The following is a 20,092-nucleotide window of genomic DNA, read 5'->3' as shown; positions in this document are numbered from 1 at the left end:
GAGGAGGTTATGGACGAAAAGGTCTGGTGCTCTATTTGTTCTAACCTGTACCCTAAGTGTACTTCAATAAATATACATGAACTTAATTTTAAGTTTATTAACAGCTTTTATCTTACTCCAGTGCGTCTACATAGGATATTTCCAGAGAGATCCGATTTATGTTTTAAATGTCAATCTCACAAAGGCACTTTTTTTCACTCTTTTTGGACCTGTAATAAAATTAAAACTTTTTGGGAAAAGGTACATATAGCTATACAGGAAATTCTTAACATACAGTTCACATTGTGCCCTAAATTATACCTGCTTTATAGTCAATTAGAAGCTATATATGACAACAATGCAAAACAGATCTTCACCCTATTAGTCTTCATTGCAAAAAAATGTATTTTACTGATTTGGTCTACCCCTCAGGTCCCATCAGTAAATTTATGGCTCTCTCAGCTAACATCTTTTCACCTTCTTGTTTTTCCTTTATATGTGTATATGTATATACTGTATATATATATATATGTATATTTGTTGTGCATTTTTTGCCATTTGTGATATTTCATGACTGAATTTTTTCTTATACCTGCTTTTTGGGACCCTTCTCTCTCCGTTCCTTTCATTTGGAAGAAATTGTATTATGCCGACAAAAATAGACATAGAAAATAAAAGACTCTCTCTCACCTGACACTGCAGCATCGGCAAGCACAGCTTTCTTGCGGTCCTTAACACTACTGATTTGAGGGAAGTAGACGTCCAGTGCCAGAAAGCCAATGCAGGAGAGGAAGGCCAGGGTGCCCATGCCCACAGCGTAGTTACAGGCGTTCTGGTTCCTGTTAAAAACGCAGTATTCCACCACCTCATCTGGCCTGTTTACGTAGCCTTCGTTAGCAATGCAGCCAAATATTACTAATGAAAAGAGCTGAGAGAGAGAGAGAGAGCGAGAGAGAGAGAGAGATGCTGTCAGCATTAGCAAATACAGTACAGTATATGAGATACATGTCTAACCTTATATCATTATAGCCTTATATATTAAAGCAATAAGCCACGAGAGGCCGTACGTTACTGTGATTTTAGCACGGGGATGACGTTTTTGGCACGACGCGAAGCGGAGTGCCTAAAACTTCTTTCCCCGTGCTAAAATCGTAACAGTAACGTACGGTCTCGAGTGGCTTATTGCTTTTATAAAACGGCGGTCAACATAAAATATAATAAATACAACAATGTTTAATCATAAATGTATTTATTGTGTATAAACTTACAATAAAGCATTCTTCCGCGACACAAGGTAATCCGATTAACAGTGTTGCTAGGCAACGTGAGGGCGAAAATAACATTAACTTTCTCTATTCAGTGGCGTATTAATATGGAATGATGTGAGGTGGTCCTAGGTGTGCGTTTATCGGGGATTTTACAACGGCTTCGAACGCGGCTCAGCCAATCAGATTTTAGGACCGGAACTATCCGTTTTATAAATGTTGTTTTATTATCATAATAATAACATTAATGACATACACTGCATTCCAAATGGTGCAGAGTCATTATTTTATCACCCCTAGTGAAGTAAAAATGTCTACAGTTCAAACATAATACACTATATGGACAAAAATATTGGGACACTCCTTCTATTAATCTGTTTCAGCCACAACCATTGCTAACAAGTGTAATAAGTCAATTATACAAGTGTTGAAGTGCAATAAGTTCTAACAAATGAGCAATAATACTGTTAGTTTGTACAATGTGCAATACCTCTACTGTATAATTGTGAAACCTATAGCACAGATACACTTTTTTATATACTGTTTATGTATTTTTATATACTTTTTCTTATATACTTTTCCATATACTTTTAGATGTTAATATTTTAAGGACTTGTATTGACTTGACTTGTATGTTGTTGTGTGTATTTCACATAATGTGTACGGGTCGGCACGATGGCTAAGTGAGTAGCACTGTCCCCTCACAGCAAGAAGGTCCTGGGTTCAATCCCCAGGTGGGGCGCTCCAGGTCTTTTCTGTGCGGAGTTTGCATGTTCTCCCTGTGTCTGCGTCGGTTTCCTCCCACAGTCCAAAGACATGCAAGTGAGGTGAATTGGAGACACTAAATTGTCCACACTGTAAGCCCGGACTTTATATTTAATCAAACATTTTTAGTACAACATACATAAATTATTTAAGTTTTTTTGCTCTACTATAAAATGCAGAGTACATTGTACTAATTTGAGTACACATTTAAATGTGCTAAAAGATTTAAGTTTACTAAACAAAAAAAATTACTTTTCTATCAGATTAACTTAAAAAAGTTAAGTTAAGGTAATAAAACAGAAAAACTACCACATTTACATGTAAGTCCTCCTTTTTTCAGCTTGCTGTTGGTGAATCAGGCAAAAATGATTTTCTTGTGTTCGGGTAGCCATTTGTTTTAACTTTTGTAACCTGTTGTTGCAAATTACTTTTTACTTTTCATTTAAGGCTTTTTGCAAAAGTAAACTTGTCTTCCTGAAATGTCTTTTGTGAAGTGGAACCTTTGTTAAACTAAGTGGACAAACATTTTCTTCCTCATTATGCTATTTTTGAGTAGCATGTACACCAGTCTGATGGGGCTTTTTCATCTTCCGTCTAATTTTGGTAAGTGTTGTACTTTACTTAACAATTTTGTTTAAAATAAATGATCTTAATGTTGACACTAAATAAATAATCAAACAGCGCTGCTTTATTTGCCGTATTTAGGCTACATGCTAGCATGTTAGCATGCTAGCCTTCATACGAAGCAAAGAGTGTGCTGACTTGGTTTATTTTAATCCTTAAATTAATGCTATTAATGTTGATTTTAATACTTCTGTTTCTTGTTTCTTTTTGTTGTTTTACAGGTTCATGGTTACTGTGAGGAGCTGTTTGTGTTTCATCAGAACTTTATATACAGTTTGTACAGTTTTTAAGATGTTTTCTTGACATGTATTTTAAGTAAATACTTCTGAAGTGAAATAAAGAAAAATAATTTTATAATTGTGTCTGTTTCTCTATAAACATTTGTAATTCATATTTAAAATGTAATTAACATGAAAACTAAGAAGAAATCAATATTTGTGTCCATTGAGCTCAAGATAATAAGTAGAATTATTGGGAAAAGCAGTTGGTATAACAAAAAAAAGAAAGTTTAATCAACTTGCCTTTTAGGTGTAATAACTTAATGTTTTAAGTTATGCTAACTCAAGTTTTCATTATACATTACTTAACTTTTTTAAGGCAACCGGTTTCCTCAAATTTTTTAAGTAGATTGAACTTATCCGGGCTTACAGTGGATTGTGATATAATCTTTTGAACTGATTAACCTTGTGTAATGAATCATGAATGTAACCAAAAGCGTAAAACATGACGTTAAAATCCTAATAAACAAACAAACATAGTGTGTATGTGTATGTGACAGTGTATGTTTTTGTTTTTCAAAGAGTTGCACAGAAAAATTTAGTTGTATTGATATGCAGTGACAATAAAGGAATTAATTCATTGAAATTATATAATTGGACTTTGCAGCAACAGGGAAGCCCCCCCCCCCATTTTCCCCCCATTCTATTCATATCCAATTACCCAATTGCATTAAGCTTCCTTTCTACTGATGCTGACCTCCACTCCGGTCTGAGTCGTGACCAACACATGCACCCTCCGACACGTGTGCAGTAGCCGACCGCATCTGTTCACCTGCACAAGGGGGGTTCATATGTGACTCAGCCAGCAGAGGTCGTAATTGCATCAGTTATGAGGACTCCTCTCCAGCACCCCTCCTGAACACCAAGCCAATCATTGTTTGTTTAGGCGTAGGAATGACCCTTTCCTGTTTCAGCATTACTATCCCCCTGTGCACAAAGCACGTTTATAAAGACATGAAGAAAAGCTTGGTTTACCTCAGCCCCAATGAACAGCTTTAGAACGAACAGGAACATCAATTGAGACTTTCTTGACCAACATCAGTGCCCAGACATACAAATGCACATTTGACTGAATGGTCACAAATCCCCACAAACATTCTTTTTCAGTCTTGTGAGAAGCCTTCTCAGAAGAGTTGTTGTTGTTATAGCTGGAAAGATTACATAGGTGTCACTCTGGTTAAATACCATTTGTATTTAAAATTGGACGTCCAACAAGCTCATGGTCAGGTGTCCAAACCACAATAACTTTATTTCCACTCAAGTCTACAATACAATGTGAAAGCACCTGATAAATACCAAGTAGGTTCAAAAGTGAAATAGGAAAATTTAAAAAGCAGGTGTAGCTTTCTCTAGAGACACAGATGGGTTTGGGTGATAAACGGATGGACGGAAGAGTTACTGAGAAAGTGAAAACGAGCGACCACATTTCTAACTTCTTCTTTTTAGTTTAAATAAAGAACTGAGATAACAAAGACAGGGACACATTTTGTATTATTTGAGCTGGACAGTAAATGTTACTAAAGCATATTCACCGGCATAACATTAAACCCACCTTTTTGTTTCTACACTCACTGTCCATTTTATCAGCTCCACTTACCATATAGGAGCACACTGTAGTTCTACAATTACTGACTGTAGTCCATTTATTTCTCTACATATCTTTTAGCCTGCTTTCACCCTGTTCTTCAATGCTCAGGACGCCCACAGGACCACCACAGAGCAGGTATTATTTGGATGGTGGATCATTCTTAGCACTGCAGTGACACTGACATGGTGGTGGTGTGTTAGTGTGTGTTGTGCTGGTATGAGTGGATCAGACACAGCAGCGCTGCTGGAGTTTTTAAATACCGTGTCCACTCTATTAGACACTCTTACGTAATTGGTCCACCTTGTAGACGTAAAGTCAGAGACGATCGCTCATCTATTCTATTGCTGCTGTTTGAGTTGGTCATCTTCTAGACCTTCATCAGTGGTTACAAGACGCTCAATGTGGACAAATATCCTGTTGGCTGGATATTTTAGGTTGGTGGACTATCCTCAGTCCAGCAGTGACAGTGAGGTGTTTAAAAACTCCAGCAGCGCTGCTGTGTCTGATCCACTCATACCAGCACAACACACACTAACACACCACCACCATGTCATTGTCACTGCAGTGATCCACCACCTAAATAATACCTGCTCTGTAGTGTTCCCGGGAGAGTCCTGACCATTGAAGAACAGCATGAAAGGGGGCTAACAAAGCATTTAGAGAAACATATGGACTACAGTCAGTAATTGTAGAACTACAAAGTGCTTCTATATGGTAAGTGGAGCTGATAAAATGGACAGTGAGTGTAGAAACAAGGAGGTGGTTTTAATGTTATGGCTGATCTGTGTAATTGTGATCTGAAACTGCACTTAACAAACAGTGTGGGTGCTGTACTCAGAATTAATAGTTCCAAGGGGCAGTTGTAGCTTAGCGGTTAAGTTGCTGGACTAGTAACCGAAAGGTCGCATGTTCAAGCCCCAACCATGCCAGGTTGCCATTGTTGGGCCCTTGAGCAAGGCCCTTAATTCTCAGCTGCTTAGACAATATATTGTCACTGTACTGTAAGTCACTTTAGATAAAAGTGTCTAATGAATAAACTCTAAAGTAATTAATCCTCTTACACTGACTGTATATGTTAAAACTCGAAGTAGAACCTGGCTTGTATCTTTCTTCCCTCAGGAATAAGTTCATAAACTTTTTAATTTGAGGACTTTAATGCTGGACATATTGCCTGAGGCTAAGCATTTTTCCACCCAGGGGAAGGATTATTGTTTTAGTGTGGCTGTGTGGGCGTGCATATGGTGCCGTAGGCATTTGTTTGCCGAAAGTGGCAGATAAGTGTTGTGTGTGTGTGTGTGTGTGTGTGTGAGTGTGTGCGTGTGTTAATTTGAGTGTGTATGGTGATCAGAGGTATCAGTGGGTGCCTCTGGTGGGTGGCATGGTTTGCACAGCTGTTGACTACAGATGCAGCATTAGTGGATGTCTTGCTGTGGAATGACACACAGAGAGAAAATGAACACTATAGTATCTTCTTCATACACTGTATGGACAAAAGTATTGGGACACCTACACCTACAGAAGCTTTTATGACATCCCATTTTAAACCCATAAGCATTAATATGGGGTTGGTCCTCCATTGTTGGGCCAGTGACCCGGAGATTCTATACTGAGAAGCACGCTCACATACTGTGCTCTGGATCATATGGGTCTGTCCAAAAACCTAGTGAGCTCTCTACATAGTCTGCATTTACGTCATCCTATGTGCACTCCTGAGAAAAAGGCTTTCCAGATTCTTAGATGCCTTTAAACAGCAATTCCCAACCTTTTTTGCTCCACAAACCGGTTTCATATAAGATATAATTTCACTGACCGGTGGGGACAGGGGGGTTAAAATAGAATAACAACTCACTACTCACGAATCATGGAAAATCAGTGGGAACCCTGAGCTTTTTTCGCTGCAATGAAATGCTCCCACCTAGGTGTGATAGGAGACAATAACACCTGAAGTGTATTGGAAATGGGAGCAGTGTTTTCATTGCTTTTGTAGCAATCTCTATTTATTTATTCTTTCTGTGCAGCCCGGTAATAAATAATGCATGGACCGGCCCAGTGGTTGGGGACCACTGCCTTAAAATGCTGCCTACTAGGGTGCCTTATTTTGAAGCAATAATCTGACTGAATAACGAGGCAATCCCAGCAATCTGTGCGGCGCAACTTTTCTGCTGAGTTCTTTTTAAATGTAAATAAATTCTAATTCTTTATTAATTTGTATAAAGGTGAACATGTTTAATTTCTTTGCAAATTTGGACATGTTAGTGACACATTAACCATTTTTAGTACACAAAAGGAGATGTTAGCTTGCATGCTAGCCGGTTGTGTCGCCTCAGCCCATTGCTTTGAATGGCCTGAGGCTAACTGTGTTAGCTTAGTAAGCAAAAACTGTGGTGACGTAATCGATGTCTAAGTAGTGTGTCTGAATAACCTGCCTTTAAGTACGGGGTCTTATTAGAATCCTCTCTACTTAGGCAGAAAGGCAGCTCACTAGGTTTTCGGACAGACTCTATATTTTTCTAGATGGCGCAGTGGTAAAACATGCTAGCACACCAGAGCTGACTTCTCGAACCATTAAGTTCAAATCTCAGCTCTGCTACCGGCAGGCTGGGCACCTACATGAACAATGATTGGCTCGTTCGTATGGAGGGTGCCGGTTCTCATAACTGATGCAATTACGACCTCTGCTGACTGATTGATAACTCCTGCACAGAGATGAGGGATAATGGGGATCAGTGCATGGTTTTCTGTGTGCAACCCATGCTAGTGGGTTTTGTCGCCTCAGCCCATTGGTTTGAATGGCCTGAGGCTAACTGTGTTAGCTTAGTAAGTGAAAACTGTGGTGACGTAATCGCTGTCCAAGTAGTGTGCCTGAATAAGTTTGATGTCTTTATTAGAATCCTCCTATTTAGGCAGCTGCCTAGGTAAGCAGTAAGCAGCAAGGCAGCTCACTAGGTTTTCGGACAGACCCTATATTTTCATCAAGCATTCTATTAGACGTTGTTGCTGGGTGCTCATGTGGCGCAGCGGTAAAACACACTAACACACCAGAGCTAACTTCTCAAACTCGTGAGGTTTAATCTTAGCTCTGCTGCCGGCAGGCTGGGCGCCTACACGAACAATGATTGGCTCGTTCGTATGGAGGGTGCCGAAGGGGATTTCTCATAACTGATGCAATTACGACGTCTGCTGGCTGATTGATGGCTCCTGCACAGAGATGAGGGATAATGGGGATCAGTGCATGGCTTTCTGTGCGCAACCTATGCTAGTGGGTTTTGTCGCCTCAGCCAATTGGTTTGAATGGCCTGAGGCTAACTGTGTTAGCTTAGTAAGCGAAAACTGCGGTGACGTAATCGCTGTCCAAGTAGTGTGTCTGAAAAAGTTTTATGTCTTTATCAGAATCCTCCTATTTAGGCAGCTGCCTAGGTAAGCAGTAGGCAGCAAGGCAGCTCACTAGGTTTTCGGAAAGACCCTATATTTTCATCAAGCATTCTATTAGACGTTGTTGCTGGGTGCTCATGTGGCGCAGCGGTAAAACACACTAGCACACCAGAGCTAACTTCTCGAACTCGTGAGTTTTAATCTCAGCTCTGCTACCGACAGGCTGGGCGCCTACACGAACAATGATTGACTAGTTCGTAAGGAGGGGATTCCTCATAACTGATGCAATAACGAGCTCTGCTGGCTAATTAATGGCTCCTGCACAGAGACGAGGGATAATGGAGATCAGTGCATGGCTCTCAGTCCACAAAGCTGATCCACATATGAGCTCACCTCGTGCAGGTGAAAAGATGCAGTCGGCTACTGGCTACTGTCGGAGGGGGCATGTGTTAGTCATTGCTCTCCTCGGTCAGGAGTCAGGTAATCAGGTAACTGGATACGACTAGATTGGGAGGAAATTTGGGGGGAAATGCAAAAAAAAGAAGCTACTAAACTAGCTTGACTGTGGACAGTGTCAATTCAGCAGCTTAAATGAATGGCAAACCGTTTTTCCTGACCATCTGTACAAATTCCCGCTAAGCATACAGCGACAGTTTGCGTTTTGGTCTGCCAAGCATGTGAGAACTGCTGACATCTACCCCAACACAGACAAGGATGAGGCAAAACAAATATTACGATAGTAATTACGATAACGTTTAATATGCGCTGACAGGACATCTCACGTCTTCTAAACACACACGATCAATGGGTCTTTATTAAAACATAGAGACGCATTAGGATTTCAACCCACACTGTGTTCGTCATGACCAGGTCCTGAACCTGCCATGCTGTGTTTATCCTCTTTCTTCACCATCTTGTTACACTGTCTCACTCATGCACACACACACCAGCGCACCCTCCTGTCTGTTTGTGTGTGTATGTGTGTGTGTATGTATATGTATGGGATCAGATGTTTCTGCATTGTACAGTCTCATGTGGTATAATGTTACTAAATGTAAGGTTAGCAGTCTCCAAAGTGAAAATCAATCTGAATCATTTAGTCAATCTGATTGATTCAGTCATCATGAGAATCTGAACCTTACACTAGAATAAAGAAGTGAATCAACAGCTCAACACATGAAACCCGAACATGACCATTTCAGGGGTCATTGGTCATTGGGATATTGGATGTCTACTAATAGATTGGATCTTGAGTATTTAACATGTAGTTGATATACAGTACTTTGTAGTTGTACAATAACTGACTGTAGTTCATCTGTTTCTCTGCATGCTTTTTTAGCCTGCTTTCACCCTGTTCTTCAATGGTCAGGACCCCCACAGGGCCACTACAGAGCAGGTATTATTCTGGTGGTGGATCATTCTCAGCACTGCATTGACAATGACATGGTGGTGGTGTGTTAGTGTGTGTTGTGCTGGTATGAGTGGATCAGACGCAGCAGCGCTGCTGGAGTTTTTAAATACCGTGTCCACTTACTGTCCACTCTATTAGACACTCCTACCTAGTTGGTCCACCTTGTAGATGTAAAGTCAGAGACGATCGCTCATCTATTGCTGCTGTTTAAGTTGGTCATCTTCTAGACCTTCATCAGTGGTTACAGGATGCTGCCCACGGGGCGCTGTTGGCTGGATATTTTCGGTTGGTGGACTATTCTCAGCCCAGCAGTGACAGTGAGGTGTTTAAAAACTCCATCAGCATTTGCTGTGTCTTATCCACTCATACCAGCACAACACACACTAACACACCACCACCATGTCAGTGTCACTGCAGTGCTGAGAATCATCCACCACCCAAATAATACCTGCTCTGTAGAGGTCCTGGGAGAGTCCCGACCATTGAAGAACAGCATAAAAAGTGGCTAACAAAGCACGCAGAGAAACAGATGGACAATCAGTAATTGTAGAACTACAAAGTGCACCCAGTGGAGCTGATAAAATGGACAGTGAGTGGTGGTTTTAATGTTATGGCTGTTCAGTGTATACATACTGTATATAAGGTTTTTTTCTTTGCATTTTTCCCAATTTTCCTCCGAATCTAGTCGTATCTAACTACCCAGTTGCATTATTCTTCCTCTCTACTGATGTTGATCTCCACCCTGGTTGAGGAGAGCCGAGACTGACAGTTGTTGTATTCCTACATTTAAATATCCATAAAAAATATAATAATAGTAACCTTAATAGTAGTAATAGTATTTTTAACACTTTTTAAGTGTAGTTCAGAAATGTTAATCAATTAAATATTTATATTAACTTAAAAACAACAGTTCAAATGATCTGTTTATTTTTCATTGTATTGTAATATTTAGTCACATATTGTAGTTTATTGTAATTATTTTAATTATTATTTTGTCTCTTAACCATCTTCATTTTCCATCCCTGCATGACAACCATCAGTCTCCAGGAGATGTTCCCATTGCGGCACCAAGGGATTGTGGGATGGTGTGTACATCATCAGCATTGCGTCTCGCCCTGCACCTTGGTGTCTGTGTCACCGTGTTGCCATAGCAACAAACAGGCCCTATAATGACATGGCTGAGAAGCTCTGTGTGTGTGTGTGTGCGTGTGTGTGTGTGTGTGTGTGTGTTAGAGGCCATGTCCGGCTGATCAGTGTTCTGGTTTTTCTATTGAAGATGACAGCCGAATCACAGACTCTAGACTCATTTCCTGCTACAGAATAAAATGACACACATGGCTACAGACTGGCTTTTAGTATTCCAGTCATCTTATTTCAGTGTATGTCATCATTCATTTATGTATTCATTCATTGTTACTAACCACTTTATTCTAAAGGCAGCATGGTAGCACTTATGGAAGAATATATCCTGCAGAGCAACATGGATTCTGTGAACCTGGGTTCGACCCTGCACTGGTCACTGTCTGAGAAATTCTGCAAATTGTTTTCCTCTAGGTACCTCCAGTTTCCTAACTCTGAAACAACATGCAGCAGGTGCATTGACTGCTCTTAGTTGTATCTTCATCTGTCAGTTACCGCTCGGTCAAGTGTGCATTTTGGCCTTGCACCACCGCGAATTTCACTACGGTAATTTTCACACACTGGATTTGGTACCACCCAGAGACAGGATTACACCCTTGAGAGGGCATCAGTTTATTGCATGGAGAGAGACAGTAAACATTTATACCAGCCAATACCCTGTTTGCTTGTTTTTGTTTTTTGTTTTTTTTTTGGAAATGGGAGGAAAATGGAGAATGTGATGGAATAAAACTTAAAGTGGGTCAAACCCAATGTTATGAATTATAATTTTACTGCATAATAATTATCAGTGGATCAGATTAGAAAATGTGCCAACACCAGATTGATACCAGATGTGTGGCACCCAGTCTATAAGCTGTGATTGGGTAGTTTAGATTGGTGGGAGAAATCAACTCCAAATTTAAAAGGATTTAAAGGATTATTCCTAATATTTGTCTTTTTTATTACTGAGGTTGATGTATTCCAACATTTTAAAATCTATTACAAATATAATAATAGTAATATTTAAAAGGACATAAATAGACCTTCATATGCACAAAGCAACTCGGCACATTTTTAATTCCTTGCTTACTTTTAATAATCGTCCTATTAATTATTAATTATTTTTAGATCAGTTTTAGACAAGCATAGTGCAAATTTAGGCCTTATGTTCTTTTTGGGGTACCTCAGACCCCAAAGCCTCTGTGATATCACACAAAATATCCTTCCTTTTTTAATCATCTAGATACTTTATGATTTTTTTCTAATTTTATTGAAACTGGAAACAAAACCCATTATTTTTTTTATTATTATTGTGTTCCAATAATGACTTTATATAATAGCTAACTAACAAGCCCCCAAACTGTTGTTTCTACTTTCTTGCTGTGAGGCGACAGTGCTACCCACTTAGCCACCATGCCGCCCTGATTAAAGGTAATAGATTTTCATATGTTTTTAATTTGTCTAGTGTTGAGGTACATCTCACTTACACCCACACACACACACACATACACACAGAACATTTTAAAAAATTTTACTCCCACCTCTCTCTTTCTCTCCTGTTAATCTGGTTAATTCAACTGGTTAATTTTGAACTCAATGTAATTTTATATTAACCACACAGCACTAGGGTCTCTGGGACCCCAAGGAACAAAGCAATAAAGTCCCTGTCAACAGAACATAAGAGTAAAAGTGTGGGATATCACAGACGTAGACTAAACAAACAGCTGTTGAGACAACAGCTACTATTGTGTACAGATCGATACACATAACACAGTTAATAGAAAGTCTTGTAGGGCCTAATGTGGTTTCTATCAAAATTTCAAAAAAGTTGGTTATGAGCAGTGGTGAAAAACTACTGCAGCTACATTTGCAGGCTTTCTAATTTAACAGCAGAGAAGTGTTATCTACATTACAAGCAAGAAAAAGAAATCTTTAACTTTAGTAAACAATCAAAAACATTTTTATAAATTATTTTATAAGAAATAGGCAAACCATTTGATTCTTTTCTCTCCATGGTGTTTCAATGCACTGGTGTTCTTTCTTCCAGTTTATACTATACTGTAGGTACACAGTGTGTAACTATACTATTTGTAATGCAATTCGTAATTTGTTTGTTTATTAGGATTTTAACGTCATGTTTTAAACTTTGGTTACATTCATGACAGGAACAGTAGTTACTCATTATACAAGAATCAGTTCACAAGGTTATATCAAACACAGTCATGGACAATTCAGTGTCTCCAATTCACCTAATTTGCATGTTTTTGGACTGTGGGAGGAAACCCACGCAGACACGGGGAGAACATGCAAACTCCACACAGAAAGGACCCGGACCGCCCCACCTAGGGATCGAACCCAGAACCTTCTTGCTGTGAGGCGACAGTGCTACCCACTTAGCCACCGTGCCGCTCCAATTCATAATTAGACATTGTAAGAAGTAAAAAGTACAAGAAATTAAAGGCAGCAGGGCACTCGAGTGGGGCAGCTGTAAATGACACTAAATTCCCAGTGTGATGTCAACATACAGACATGACTGGTTAAGTTATGGGATTGTGGCAGAGGCCATGTGATAGATCGGCGTCCTGTCCAGGATATGTTACTGCATTGCGCCCAGTGATTCCGGGAACGTCAGACCCACCACAAAACTGACCAGGTTAAAGTTGTGGTAAACATGGAAACAAATGGAAGCATAGTGGTATTGAAGAATTACAAAAAAAGTCAAAATAAGGATTTAAGACAATGGAATCAATATTAAGAAAGATGAGAAGCTCAGTCGTATGCTCATATTTTGTGGTTTAAAATATGATAATTTACAGAGAGGCTATTGAATTACAATTAAACAATAAAGCAACCTAAATTCAGCATTATAGCAACCAACATATATGAGATGGTGGAGGTGAGATACCAGAATATGAATAAAATGACAATAGGCATAAGCAAGTAGCCAGTATATAAGCAAAAAAGCAGCTGCCAAAGTGTCTTTTTAAAAGAAAATAGCAAATTAGGTGAAGAAAACTTCACTGTCACCTCTCCCTTTATTTCCTTACAACCTTATTTCAAGATTTGTTTTTAAATGCAATTAAATGAAACTACAGTGGTACTTGAAACTGGGAATGGAGTTGATTTTTAAGGTATTTTTCCCATAAGGATGTATGGGAAACCTGTTAATGCGTTCCATGGTCCAGTGGAGCTGCATATATTTTAGGCTAATGTAAAATAATGGGGTTGTTTTTGACACGTATACACTGAAAATAACACAAATATAATATAAAAACATTGAAATACAATTAAAAAACTAATATAAACTAAAATTAATATAAAAATACAATAAAACCTTTACTTCTTTATTGTTTTCTTATGCTTCTTAATTAGTGGAGAGAACTTATGCGCAGTAATAATTAAGAGAGGTTTAGTGTTTCTATGTTGTTCTTTTAATACATACATACACAGATTAAACATTTTTTAATAATAAGCATTTTAGACTCTCAGAAAAGTTGATTCTCACAATTTCTCAGAACCTCAAGCTGTAACACAAGTCTAAAAGTGAAACAGGATGAAAATCCAGCTGAATACAGATACATGTAGATGCTTTCAGAGTGAATTTGATGGTTATTTCACACAAATGCAGATTCGTCTCGTATTCGCACTTTGATGATGTCTTACTAAACCGCTCAAGCCGTGCGATGAACAAAGCAGCAGTCACACACACGTTGAGTTTAGTTTAAGGGAAATGTTGAGTTTAAGGGTACAAACTTCTTGACGAAGGGTGTTGAGTGTCAAAGATTTTGAGTTTAGGGAACGTTGAGTTACAAGGTACTCCTAGATCCATAGCAGTAATCTAGCAACCCAAGTCAAAAAGCCAAATGACCAACAATAAATCTGAGGAAAGGTCACACCAACTAGTAAGGAGTAATTAGCAATTTGGGTGATGAGACGTGAGAATTCTTTGCCAGTGTTAATGTAGCGTAGAAAGTTCAACTCTTAAGTAAAAAAGAATGGCATTTTATTTTCATCAACCTCTTTATCCTGGTCAGGGTTGCAGCAGATCCACTTCCATCAACTCTGTTATGCTTTTTGCTCTTTAAGAATGTGTTCAGACACCAGATCACCAGGTTATTTTTGAGTTTGTGTTTATTTTAAATACTTTTATAATAAGGGTGGTGCAATACTGCAATAAGGGTGGTGTTTAAATCTGGTAATGCAAAACATGTGTTACAATGTTCCTTTTTAGAAAGATTTAAAAATACCACTAATAACCTACTGTTATTATCAAAATAAGAATAAGTAAAGTAAGGATTTTAAATTCTGATCTGAAGGGACACTGTTTCATAGCAATGCAATTGTAATTAATCAGGAACAGTAAAATGTACACTCAGTGTTTCTGCTGTTAATTAAATATATAAATATAGAATACATATACTAAAATACATATATAGAAAATATTACAATTACAAATAATATAGAAATGCTCTTACAATTACAGCTACTCTATCCAATTCAACATTAACAGGTAAGTAAAAATACATTCTTGTTCTGATTGGCTAAATGTTGTTAGTTAACATCATTAGTTTTTCATTTTAATTAAAAGGAAGTCAAAAAGACTTTAAAACAAGTCAGGGATCTAATCACATGACAGCACAGACCAAGAAGACAGACCACAGAAAGTAAATGTGGCAGTGGTAGCTCCATCATCATCATCAATCTGCCACTGTTGGGCCCCTGAGCAAGGCCCTTAGCCCTAAATTTCTCAAATTGTATTCAGTAATAATTGTAAATTGCTTTGGATAAAAATATCTGCTAAATGCTGCAAATGTAAATGTGATGTAAAACTACAGCCATACTGCCTAAGTCAGGTCACAACCCCCCAAGTAGTCAACAAACTCTAATGTGAGATGGTTAGAAAGGCTATTGTGACACCAACTGTCACTGATCGGTTTGCAGAAGTCAGTTCTTGTAATGTAACATGTAATGTTTTTAGTTAAACACAGTCAGTGTGTTATAGAAGAATAGCCTTTATAGAAAAGCTACAAATAAGGAGTCTTTTAGTTTACTTGTGTCTTCTCCACATAGTAGCCTAATTGTTAAAACAAGACCAAAGTGAAGCTTCCTGGCTTGAATTTAATTTGAAATGTTATCTGTGGTGTAAATCTAACCAGAGACATAAGCAGCTATTACCATCCCCAATGTAAAACATGATGGTAGTAGCCTCAGCAGGGTCTGGTATTCTTCTGGGAAGGATGGAAAAATGAACTGAGTACTATACCAAGAGATCTTGAATAAAAATGGATTATAGTCTTGCAGGTAATTGTGGCTAAACCAAACAAAAACATTGGGATAAATACTCAATTCTTAAATATACACTGTGTAGATAATATACAAAATATGATTATATACAGTCATCTCCAAAATTATTGAGCAACGAGACTGGACTATGTCAATGGCTACTGAAATTGACACATTTGACAATGCCCATCTCCATAGCATTTCCATTGGTATTGACCAACACACAGTGAGGTGGATGGTTCGAGAGGCAAAAATGTTTCCAAGAATTATTTTTTAGGATTTAGCATTTTGAGGTAAAAAATTACATATGCAAGTACACAGTGAAATGCAATAACATTCCTCCGGGACCACGTGCAACAATAAAAAATATAGAACTAAACAAGTACTACAAGTGCAAAGGTGCAAACAACAGTGCAAACAAGAAACTGCAAACAAGAAAAACAGATGCCGCCTTTATGTTTATACGACTACTACCACTAATAATAATTACTCTTAAAACAATAAAAGACAAACAAGAAAAACAATGGTGCCTTTATCAGATGTTGCCATTATCATTGTTAGTAGTAGTAGTAGGATTATTATTAGCAAATAAAAAAGCTACTACTACAAACAATGATAAGTATAATGTCTAAGCAATTGAAGGTTAAAAGCCTTTCTCAAGAGCCCAACAGTGGCAACCTGGCATTGCTGGGGCTTGAACTTGCAACCTTTTAATTACTAGGCTACACTGCCCATATCATATATAAATATATATATATACACACTAACACAAATTTTTTATATTATATTTTTTTTATACATATATATACAGTATATATACATACATACATACATACATATATTTATACATTGCAAATGTATGGAACTTTTTATTGTATATAACAATCACACACACATGCATATATATATATATATATATATATATATAGCGATTTTTATTATAATTAATGATATATTTTATTATTATTACTTTATTTTATAAATACTATATATATATATATATATATATATATATATATATATAATGTTTACATGTAATAAAAAGCTCCACATATTTGCAATGTCTGCTTGCAATGTACCACTGATCTAGTGCAAATATGTAATGCAACAAGGCTCTAATGCACTAATAAATGCATGTCGTATATAAACAGTGCGAGTACGCGCACAACCTCCACCAGCATCATTTGGATACAAAAACATATCTTTTTTAAATAATGGGCTTTGAATGTCACGGACTCACCCAGGATACCATGCGGAGGATAGTGTGAGGTTGTTGGACGAAGGTGATTGGGTCGAAGGCTCCCCCGGCTCTGCCCGCTCCGTACGCCGTGCCCTCCATCTTCCCCGCCACAGAGATGCTCTCAAAAACAGAAACACACAATCAGACTGCGCGCTCACACACACCACGCGGACACGCGCCTTTCCAAGCGTGCGGCAGTTATTGACACGGGCGCGCGCCGCATCTTTAATGCTCGTGTCCGCCGTGCATAAAACACATTGCTTATTCTTTTGGGATTAGGATACACTTTTTTATTCAGCGTGCACACATACGGACGGGTACAAATGCATCATGGTTATTTTCTAGGTCTATACCACATTGGGAATGTGCTGGATTTAAGTCAACCACAGATAAAAAAAAAAGAACTTTAAGAACTTTCATTTAATTAAATTAAGATCCTTTTTATGCATTTTCTCCCCCAAGGTATCCAATTACCCAATTTCATTATGCTTCCTCTCTACTGATGTCCCCGCCCTGATTGAGGAGAGCGAGTACGGAGAGTCACACCCTGATCAACGCATTATTCCTCGACTCTGTGCAGGTGCCATTAATCGTAACTGCCTCAGTTATGAGGAGTCCCTATCCAGCCCCCACCCTGTATGAACAACAGCCAATCGTTGTTCATGTAGGAGCCCACCCCAGCCAGATGGCAGAGCTAAGTTACGAACCGACGAGTTCGAAATATCAGCTCTGGTGTGCTAGCGTATTTTACCGCTGCGCCACCTGAGCACCCTTTAGGATCTTTTTTAATATAAAATATTTTGATATTCTAATTTCCTGTTTTTTTTGTAAAATTTTTCTGCCACATTCATAACTGGGCTGAGTTCAGGACTTTGATTTGGCCACCTTAATTAAGTTACTTTTGAGCCATTTAGAGGTGAACTGTTCTGCTGGAGAGCAAAACTGAAGGTGTGTTTAATCACTGCAAGGCAACCAGGCCTTAAAACAGCAAATCATCCCCATACTATAACACTACAACCACCATGACTTGTGCCCTTATTGTAGAATATTCTGATTTTACATCATTAGTCTATATAGATCATGTTTGTTTTAGTATGATGGCCAGTTATTAGAAGATTTACCACTGTTTCAAGTCTATTTGGAAATAATGGTTCTCACTGTAGTTTGCTGAAGTTACAGAGTATTAAAATAATGCTTGCCAGCCTAATATATTTCACTCAATTTATTAGTAAATTTATTGGTTTAGCTCTTCTTGAATTCTCTTTCAATGCAGCTTAATGTGCTGCTTGTTGAGACCATTTGTTGTCTTCAACAGTGCAGCAGAACCTGTGTTTAATCAGGTTCCTTTTGTTATAATTCAGATAATGTTTTAAGAGAACCACATGCGATAAAGATGCAAAATAGAAGAAATCAGCAAGGAGCAAATAATTTATTCATAAAGCTATACATGACTGTTTGAAATTGTTCAAAAATCACAATTACTTTGCTAACATTTATATCAACATTGTCATGTAAAACTAATTTAAATAATTGAGAAATAGTATTATATATAAAATGTTTTTGCCAGCAGAGGTCGCAATTGCAGCAGCAATAAGGAATTACTTCAGCCCACCCTGCCTCAGACATAGCCAATCGTCTGTGTAGCCACCCAGTCATCTGATAGCAGAGCTGAGATTCGACCTCGAGAGCAAATTATTTTAGACTTAAATTCAACCAGATCACAAGTGCTTGCTGACTAAGGAGCCACCAGTTGCATTCTTTGTTTGTTAAAGAGAAATTAAATTAACTCGTCCTAAAAGAACAGAGTAATTCTTATTTTACACTATTAAACCTAACCTCTTACTCAAAGCCCAGGTAACCAAACTGAAGTCTTTATGGTTAGAGTTAATTCATTGGGAAAGACACTTATGCTTAAAAGTTGAAGGTAAAAAAGGAAAAGGATGACCAGCGACAAGATGAATGGATGCAATTAGAGAAGTAATGTACAAGCCATTAAGAAGTCTGAAGAAAAAAGGATGTTCTGGAGGAGCACTATCGACTTGACGGCGCTCGATGGTGCAGTGGTAAATTATGCTATAGGCCTCAACCCCTTGGGATCCAGGGTTCTCATACCCAGCTACTGTATGTCATCAGCCAGTTAGGCATTTTCATAGTCAAGTCAAGTCAAATTTATTTTAGTAGCGCTTTTTACAATAGACATTGTCTCAAAGCAACTTTACAGAATCCAGGACCAACAGACCAAAAACCCCTGTTGAGCAAGCCAAGGGCGACAGTGGCAAGGAAAAACTCCCTTAAAAATACAGGAAGAAACCTTGAGAGAAACCAGACACAGCAGGGACCCCCATCCTCCTTGAGTGGCCTGGAGGATAATTTGAATAAATAGGATTTACACAAATCATACAGACATGACTGACAATGTCTAAGAGGGGAAAATGGCCAAGACTCCACGATGGATTGGTGTCCTGTCTGGGGTGTGTTACTGATTTGCACCCAGTGATTCTGGGGGAACCGGACCCACACCCCACCATGACCCTGACAGGATAAAGCGGTAATAAAACATGAGCATGATTTATAAGTGGATGCATTTTCCAGTAAATAAGACAAATTATTTTTTAGTGACATAAAAAGAGTTTTGTCTCATCTCAGTTAATGTATACACTATAATCTTGCGTAACTTAACAGAATGTTACATTAATAATAAAATAATAAATAATAATAATTGTTAATGCATTAAAATTGACCAAAAAATTTATAGTTTGAAAACATTTATCATTTATATTTTGGGTGTTAGGTATTAGGGTGAATGGTATCAGGTATCATTTGTAGGGCAGGTAGTGTGGGTGTCCCAAATAACTGTTTATATATAAGTAAGGGCCCTGCAAAGTGTATGACATACTTTCTTATACACAGTTTCTAGTGCACTACATAGTCATTAATGAGTAATTTGGGATACAGCCCCGTGTTTCCTTTTTTGAATGCAAATTTCATTTAGGAATTAAGTTTACAATCATTTTGTTTAGAGTTCAGATATTTACATTTACTTGTAGGAGACAAGTTGGTTTCTGCATCTTTTTTATACTTAACGATTAAAATCTACAATACTTCGTATGAAACATTTGAGTGTTTCTGCACACTGGTATAGCAGGTAGTGTGGGTGTCACACCACAT

At 38.1% G+C, this 20,092-nt stretch overlaps 1 protein-coding gene across 1 annotated transcript in view; it reads right to left on the bottom strand.

Moving 5' to 3' along the window:
• LOC134316527 (synaptogyrin-1-like) overlaps positions 1–17,023 on the bottom strand; it is a 33,757-nt gene extending 16,734 nt beyond the window's left edge. Inside the window, exons 1-2 of the mRNA XM_062996914.1 lie at positions 16,925–17,023; positions 670–907 (exon numbers count right to left, since the gene is read on the bottom strand). Coding sequence (XP_062852984.1) covers positions 670–907; positions 16,925–17,023 — 337 coding nt within the window. The remainder of the gene's footprint in view (positions 1–669; positions 908–16,924) is intronic.
• Positions 17,024–20,092: the final 3,069 nt, after the last annotated feature.

The sequence above is a fragment of the Trichomycterus rosablanca genome, chromosome 6 (assembly GCF_030014385.1).
Source record: "Trichomycterus rosablanca isolate fTriRos1 chromosome 6, fTriRos1.hap1, whole genome shotgun sequence".
Lineage (NCBI taxonomy): Eukaryota > Metazoa > Chordata > Actinopteri > Siluriformes > Trichomycteridae > Trichomycterus > Trichomycterus rosablanca.
Note: the sequence above shows the minus strand (reverse complement) of the source record. Positions and strands in the feature narration are given on the sequence as shown.